This window comes from Salvelinus sp. IW2-2015, unplaced genomic scaffold (assembly GCF_002910315.2).
Source record: "Salvelinus sp. IW2-2015 unplaced genomic scaffold, ASM291031v2 Un_scaffold5717, whole genome shotgun sequence".
NCBI lineage: Eukaryota > Metazoa > Chordata > Actinopteri > Salmoniformes > Salmonidae > Salvelinus > Salvelinus sp. IW2-2015.
This window is the reverse complement of record NW_019946982.1, coordinates 22,066-30,704: the sequence shown is the minus strand read 5'-3', so window position 1 is coordinate 30,704 and position 8,639 is coordinate 22,066. Positions and strand designations below refer to the sequence as shown.

The 8,639-nt window shown below is 48.8% G+C and overlaps 1 protein-coding gene across 1 annotated transcript in view; it reads right to left on the bottom strand.

The window, feature by feature from the left end:
• Positions 1–229: 229 nt before the first annotated feature.
• The window catches only part of LOC112078463 (histone deacetylase 9-B-like), a gene marked incomplete at its 5' end in the record, with an annotated part of 15,820 nt that continues 7,410 nt past the window's right edge, over positions 230–8,639 (bottom strand). The window contains 4 exon segments of the mRNA XM_024144700.2: positions 230–687; positions 4,135–4,352; positions 4,669–4,855; positions 8,613–8,638. Of these exon segments, the coding sequence (XP_024000468.2) occupies positions 310–687; positions 4,135–4,352; positions 4,669–4,855; positions 8,613–8,638 (809 nt within the window).

Here is an 8,639-nt window from a genome sequence, read left to right as displayed (position 1 = left end):
CACAAACAGAGAGTCAGTCTGGTGGGTTTGGGGTGCGGCTGCACTTCACTGAGACAGCGTCACATCTCAGGGCAGGGAGAGACTGCCTGGGGAGTCCTAGTCGGCTCTGTGTGGTGTGTGTGTGTGTGGTGTGTGTGTGGTGTGTTGTGTGTGTGTGTGTGTGTGTGTGTGTGTGTGTGTGTTGTGTGTGTGTGTGTGTGTGTGTGTGTGTGTGTGTGTGTGTTGTTTGTGGTGTGGTGTGTGTGTGTGTGTGTACGTATGCGTCTCTGAATGTCGCAGTGTGTGATTTCCTTCATCTTCTGCCCCCTCTCAGATCATGGCTCTTATCACCAGCTGACCTTTGACTTGGTGGAGTGAGGCACTCTGCTCCGCCACTAGGCTCTGATTGGACAGGGACTCGTCCTCGCTGTCGATTGGCTCCTCTTTGACCTTTATGACCCCCAGGCGGTGGTGGGCCTCTACGATGGCGGACAGCTCCCCGAGAGAGCCGTTGCTGCCACTGCTGCTGCTGGAGCGAAGGGTGTGTTTCTGGATCACGCCACCAGGGGGCATCCTGTCCTCCTGCATGTCCATCCTCTCATCCTCCATCCTCCGGGTGTTGTCCTCCTCCTCCTCCTCTGACTCCTGCAGGTGTGGGTTGACCAGGGAGCTGGGCTGACGGAGTTGCTCGATGGACTTGGACAGCAGCTGCAGAGAGGTACAGCATCAGAGGTAATTTAGTTATAATGCTCAACAGACAGATTCATTATTATTTCACAATTCATCTTTACGTTTTATTATGARTTTGAGCTAGCCAGTAGAGAGTAGAGTGTTCTGTGCAAAGCAGCACAAGTCAAATTMATCCAACATCACACTACATTTCCACATAAATAAGGCTACACAGAGAATGCAGTCACTGGTGCTGGCTCCTTAAGAGCATGCCCCAGACAGTACTATGAGGCGCTGCTACGGGTTTCATGTCTCAACATCTAGTCAAGCTTTATTTGTTAGACAACAGAAAGTGGAGCAATCACTTAAACACCTTAACCCTTGACAGCTGGTAAGATAGCACAAACACTTTGGCTTAAGAACGTAGGCCTGGTATAAATATCTCTCCGGCAGAGAATTAGCCTCTTTATCTTGGTATTAGTCAACGCTTTTTATACCTCCCTCTAAAATCCTCTCTAAGCTCTTGTAAATGTCCATTAGTGATTAGTGGCCCCTATTGYTGCAGGTAAAACCTTACAAAATACCAACCTTGCAAAACAATCCTGCGCCATAGTGCTACCAATACTGCTACTACTGCTGTTACCACTACCGCTAATGCTAACGCTACTGCTGCTGTTACCACTACTACTAATGCTAACGCTACTGCTGCTGTTACCACTACCGCTAATGCTAACGCTATTGCTGCTACTGTTACCACTACCGCTAATGTWAACGCTACTGCTGCTGCTGCTACTGTTCACTACGCTAGCTTCTGTTACTACTGCTGTTGTACTGCTACCACGACCACTACTGCTACTACTGCTACTGTTACCACTACCGTTACTACTGCTACTGTTACCATACCGCTACTACCACTACCACTACCACTACGCTACTACTGTTACCACTACGTACTACCATACCACTACCGCTGCTACTGTTACCACTACGCTACTACTGCTACTGTTACCACTACGCTACTACTGCTACTGTTACCACTACACTACGTACTACCATACGCTACTACTATACTGTTACCACTTACTACTGCTACTGTTACCACTACGCTACTACTGCTACTGTTGCCACTACCGTACTACTGCTACTCTTACCATACCGCTACTACTGCTACTGTTACCACTACCGCTATCTACTGCTATGTTACATACATATTGTGCTTCTACTGTTACCCTACACTACCACTAGCTAATGTAACGCTATTGCTGCTACTGTTACCACTACCGCTAATGTTAACGCTACTGGCTGCTGCTACTGTTACCACTACCGCTAAGCTTCTGTTCTACTGCTGTTGCTATGCTACACGACCTACTGCTACTCTGCTACTGTTACACTACGTTACTATGCTACTGTTACCACTACCGTACTACACTACATACTACGCTACTACTGTTACCACTACCGCTACTACCACTACCACTACCGCTCTACTGTCCACTACCTACTACTGCTACTGTTTACCACTACCGCTACTACTGCTACTGTTACACTACCGCTACTACTGCTACTGTTACCACTAGTACTACGCTACTACACTACGCTACTACTACTACTGTTCCTCTACTGCTACTGTTACCACTACCGTACTACTGCTACTCTACCACTACCGCTACTACTGCTACTCTTACCACTACTGCTACTACTGCTACTGTTCATTACCGCTACTACTGCTCGTACCACTACTACTGTCTCTACCATAGTACTAGTACTGTACACACCTACCGCTACTACTGCTACTGTTACCACTAGTACACTACGTACCTATGTACCACTACCACTACTACTGCTACTGTTACCACTACCGCTACGCTACTGCTACTACTGCTGCTGCTACTGCTACCACTACTGCTACTGTTACCACTACCACTACCGCTACTACTGCTACCACTACCGCTACCGCTACTGCTACTACTACTGTTGCTACTGCTACCACTACCACTACCGCTACTACTGCTACTGTTCACTACTGCTAATGCTACTGCTACTACTTCTGTTGCTACTGCTACACTACCGCTACTACTGCTACTGTTACCACTACTATTGCTGTTTCTACTGTTACCACTACACTACTCTACTATTGCTGTTGCTACTGTTACCACTACCACTACCTCTACTATTGCTGCTGCTACTGTTACAGCTACTGTTACCACTACCACTACTGCTACCCTTTGCTACTGCTACTACAGTACAACTACTATTGCTACTGCTACTTCTACCCTGCTGCTGCTACCTCTACTGCTACTACTTACTGTTACTGCTACTGCTGTAAATATTTGGGCCAATGGCTAAGATTCTTTTAATAAACACAGAGCTCATCTCTGATTAGTGGACATTTATAACCTCCTCTTAGTGAGAGAGGTGCTTTGGTCTAAAGGATCTACTGTTATTGACCTGAGTGCTCACATCAGGGGTGATACGGTAGCTAGGGTTATTTGTTTAGATACCATCAATACCTTCCTCCGGTCAATCAAATGCAGCTTCAAGCTCAAGGAATGCTTGTGCATCTACAATAACGCAAAACTATTTGAGCCACTGCATTCTTTTTTTGTGTATTGATTAAGAGGACTAGAATCAGAACTAAGGAGTGTTTTAAACAGCTTATGGCATCATTGGGAAGTTTGACTGGGAGACTTAAACTGTGTAGTTAGGGGACTTTTGAGGCCCTTCCTTGTTAGTTTTAAGTGAGAGTTGCACGTGTTGTTGCTTCAGATTCCCATGGCTGTTTGAGGGCTTGTGCTGGGACAGTCAGTGTGAGAGCAACACAATGCTGCCTTTCACTGTGTCTCTCTGGCTGTGTCTCTGTATGTCCGCCACCTCAACCACTCACTTCCCGTGGCTGAATAATTGCACTCTGCCAATGGCGAGGTCACCACAGCCTGCTCACAGAAACACAAATATTGCCACAGAGGAACAAAAGCGTGTATTCTGGGGCTTTTTTCATTTGAACTTGGCTGAATTGAATTTCACAGGGTTTGCATGCGAATGCCACTGATGCATTAAGCTATGATAACAGAATTAGTGCTATGGGAAGCATTTCTTCCCCTATTTGAAGTCAGGCTCAACTTGTTTACTTAGCAGAAATAGCACAGGGAGGCTGAGYCGGGTGGAAGGGCTCTGTAAACACAAAGCAGCTACCACASAAAGTTTGATAAGGCTAAATATAGCCTCAGAATTTGTGTGTATAAACTGCTTAAATTAAAATCCCCACTGGGCACACACTTGGTGATKTTAATGTATAGGTTGCATGTATTATTTACAGGCGATATGGGGTCCAGTTACTCTCCGGGGATTTTAGTGTACAGCAAAAGTACAGTAAAGGTCAGTTAGCTGATTGATGTGGATCAGTTTAGTTTTTTACATCATAATGAATGGACAGGGTACCTGATCCTAGATACACACTCCTACTCTGCTGCTGGTACTGTTTCTTACCTTATTGATGTGGATCTGYTGCTGGTACTGTTTCTGCTTCTCCAGGAAGTGCTGGTGTTGCTGCTGGATGACCAGCTGAGCCAGGGTGCTCTGGGGCAGAGGGGCTGACTGGGTSCGGTTCAGGGGCCGGTGCTTGGGCAGCTTGGGTCTGCTGTTGGAGGAGGGCCTGTCCTTCATGGCCAGAGGGGAGTGGGGGTGGGCGGGCACGGAGCCTTGACCTGGAGGGGCAAGACGGCGGCACTAAGATTCAACGTTCTAAATCTACAGTAATTACAACTCATTTAATTCATGATCTTCATGACCACTTCTTCAACTAATTATAAGCAATATTTAATAATTCAATATCTCTCCCATTCAAAGTGGTGTAATTCTATTGCCCAGTAACCTGGTCAGATTGTAGTCTTGGACTGAAAAGTTCCACTGGGATTTTCCATTGAGTATGCTTTTTAGTCCAGGACTAGGCTTAATCAATGTCTGGGAAACGGGCCCTACATCTAGGTTTAAATCTGTCTCAGTGTAAGGATACGGACTCACCAGAGGAGGAGAGGATCTTCTGCCGTCTTATCTGTTCCTTCTGAAGGAGGTGTTGGAGCAGGGCCTGATGGCTGGGGGACACCTTGGTCTCCATGGAGATCACGGTGGGCATGGGCACAGGCCCCAGGAGCTGCCCTGGTAGACCATGCCTGACCTCCCCAGTCTTCTCCTTCAGCCCGATGGCAGCCTGAGAGAACACAGAGACACACAGAGCAGGGGCTTAGAAATAMACCYGAGGACTAAAGTTCTCACAATATAATGGTGCTTCTATATATTCTATTAAGTTTCCATTCCAAAAAAACTGAGAAGAGTTGTCATTTTGTGCAGTCAGTTTTTTTTCTGCATTATTGGCCAGAAACACTTGGTATAATTTTGTTTTCGACAATCACCTCTTCAAATGGTTACACTCTTTCTATCCAGCTGATGTACCAGACAGGTCTCAACGTAAGGAATGTGTCAGGGAGCTAAAAGTGATGTATCATGCACTGCTTTGGCCCTTATCTGGACTGGAGCAAGCTGTACTTGACCGGGCAGGGGGCCGCTGGGACGTTTTAAAAAGCTGTGATTAATGAGGTCATATAGAGAGAGATAASAGGAGGCCTGACAACAGACTCTTAACAACAATATTTATCTAAGTGGAATAAAATAATCTGGGGTTAAAGGTTGTTGCCCTGCTGCCATATGTATAATCCYGACAGCCACTGATGCTGAAGTCTTTCAACAGCCAGACAAGGCAGAGAACGTCTCTCAAACTACACTTCCCTTTGTTTTCAGTGAAAACCTGACTTTGTTATCTAAGAATCTATTGTTGGGTAAAACCTTTTTTGAACCACCTGGCTATGTACTACAAAAGTGGTTCAATTGAAAGCATTASAGAATGTTGYTCTACAAATTAAAGACTAGTTGATAGCTATCTACGTAACAATGAGAAATCCTCTCTCTAATGGCCTGTGTTTGTGAGGGGAGAAGAGATTTGGGTTGTACTGGCTAGCCAGGGATCAGGTCAAGGTGGCTGGTTGTACTGGCTAGCCAGGATCAGGTCATGGTGGCTGTGGTACTGGCTGACCAGGATCAGGTCATGGTGGCTGTGGGTACTGGCTGACCAGGATCAGGTCATGGTGGCTGGTTGTAACTGGCTAACCAGGATCAGGCCATGGTTGCTGATTGTACTAGCTAGCCAGGATCAGGTCATGGTGGCTGGTGTACTAGCTAACCAGGATCAGGTCATGGTCTGGTTGTACTGGCTAGCCAGGATCAGTTCATGGTGGCTGGTTGTACTGGCTAGCCAGGATCAGGTCATGGTGGCTGGTTGTACTGGCTAGCCAGGATCAGGTCATGGTGGCTGGTTGTACTAGCTAACCAGGATCAGGCCATGGTTTGCTGTTGTACTAGCTAGCAGGATCAGGTCATGGTGGCTGTGTACTAGCTAACCAGGATCAGGTCATGGGCTGGTTGTACTGGCTAGCCAGGATCAGGTCATGGTGGCTGGTTGTACTGGCTAGCCAGGATCAGGTCATGGTGGCTGGTTGTACTGGCTAGCCAGGATCAGGTCATGGTGGCTGGTGGTACTAGCTGACCAGGATCAGGTCATGGTGGCTGGTTGTACTAGCTAGCCAGGATCAGGTCATGGTGGCTGGTTGTACTGGCTAGCCAGGATCAGGTCATGGTGGCTGGTGGTACTGGTAACCAGGATAGCATGGTTGCTGGTTGTACTAGCTACCAGGATCAGGTCATGGTGGCTGATGTACTAGCTAACCAGGATCAGGTCATGGTGGCTGGTTGTACTGCTAACCAGGATCAGGTCATGGTGGCTGGTTGTACTGGCTAGCCAGGCCTAGGTCATGGTGGCTGGTTGTACTGGCTAGCCAGGATCAGGTCATGGTGGCTGGTTGTACTAGCTAACCAGGATCAGGTCATGGTGGCTGGTTGTACTGGCTACCAGGATCAGGTCATGGTGGCTGGTTGTACTAGCTACAGGATCAGGTCATGGTGGCTGGTTGTACTGGCTACCAGGTTCGGTCATGGTGGCTGGATGTACTAGCTAGCCAGGATCAGGTCAAGGGTGGCTGGTTGTACTGGCTAACCAGATCAGGTCAGGGTGGCTGGTGTACTAGCTAGCCAGGATCAGGTCAGGGTGGCTGGTTGTACTAGCTAGCCAGGATCAGGTCATGGGGGCTGGTTTGTACTAGCTGACCAGGATCAGGTCATGGTGCTATGGTACTGGCTGACCCCAGGATCAGGTCATGGTGGCTGGTTGTACTGGCTAACCAGGATCAGGCTGGGTGATTGTACTAGCTAGCCAGGATCGGTCATGGTGGCTGGATGTACTACTAACCAGGATCAGGTCATGGTGCGCTGGTTGTCTGGCTAGCCAGGATCAGGTCATGGTGGCTGGTGTACTAGCTAGCCAGGATCAGGTCAGGGTGGCTGGTTGTACTGGCTAACCAGGATCAGGTCAAGGGTGGCTGGATGTACTAGCTAGCCAGGATCAGGTCAAGGGTGGCTGGTTGTACTAGCTACCCGGATAGGTCATGGGGGCTGGTTGTACTAGCTGACCAGGATCAGGTCATGGTGGCTGTGTACTGGCTGACCAGGATCAGGTCATGGTGGCTGGTTGTACTGGCTAACCAGGATCAGGCCATGGTTGCTGATTGTACTAGCTAGCCAGGATCAGGTCATGGTGGCTGGATGTACTACTAACCAGGATCAGGTCATGGTAGCTGGTTGTACTGGCTAGCCAGGATCAGGTCATGGTGGCTGGTTGTACTGGCTAGCCAGGATCAGGTCATGGATGCTGGTTGTACTGGCTAGCCAGGATCAGGTCATGGTGGCTGGTTGTACTAGCTAACCAGGATCAGGCCATGGTTGCTGATTGTACTAGCTAGCCAGGATCAGGTCATGGTGGCTGGATGTACTAGCTAACCAGGATCAGGTCATGGTAGCTGGTTGTACTGGCTAGCCAGGATCAGGTCATGGTGGCTGGTTGTACTGGCTAGCCAGATCAGGTCATGGTGGCTGGTTGTACTGGCTAGCCAGGATCAGGTCATGGTGGCTGGTTACTAGCTGACCAGGATCAGGTCATGGTGGCTGGTTGTACTAGCTAGCCAGGATCAGGTCATGGTGGCTGGTTGTACTGGCTAGCCAGGATCAGGTCATGGTGGCTGGTGGTACTGGTTAACCAGGATTAGGTCATGGTTTGCTGGTTGTACTAGCTAACCAGGATAGGTCATGGTGGCTGATGTACTAGCTAACCAGATCAGGTCATGGTGGCTGGTTGTACTAGTTAACCAGGATCAGGTCATGGTGGCTGGTTGTACTGGCTAGCCAGACCAGGTCATGGTGGCTGGTTGTACTGGCTAGCCAGGATCAGGTCATGGTGGCTGGTTGTACTAGCTAACCAGGATCAGGTCATGGTGGCTGTTGTACTGGCTAACCAGGATCAGGTCATGGTGGCTGGTTGTACTAGCTAACCAGGATCAGGTCATGGTGACTGGTTGTACTGGCTAACCAGGATCAGGTCATGGTGGCTGGATGTACTAGCTAGCCAGGATCAGGTCAAGGTGGCTGGTTGTACTGGCTACCAGGATCAGGTCAAGGGTGGCTGGATGACTAGCTAGCCAGGATCAGGTCAGGGTGGCTGGTTGTACTAGCTAGCCAGGATCAGGTCATGGGGGCTGGTTGTACTAGCTAGCCAGGATCAGGTCATGGTGGCTGATTGTACTAGTAATCAGGATCAGGCATGGTGGCTGGTTGTACTGGCTAGCCAGGACCAGGTCATGGTGGCTGGTTGTACTAGCTAACCATGATCAGGTCATGGTGCTGGTTGTACTAGCTAACCAGGATCAGGTCATGGTGGCTGGTTGTACTGGCTAACCAGGATCAGGTCATGGTGGCTGGTTGTACTGGCTAACCAGGATCAGGTCATGGTGGCTGGTGGTACTCACGCTGATCTGGGAGGAGGTGGCGGAGAA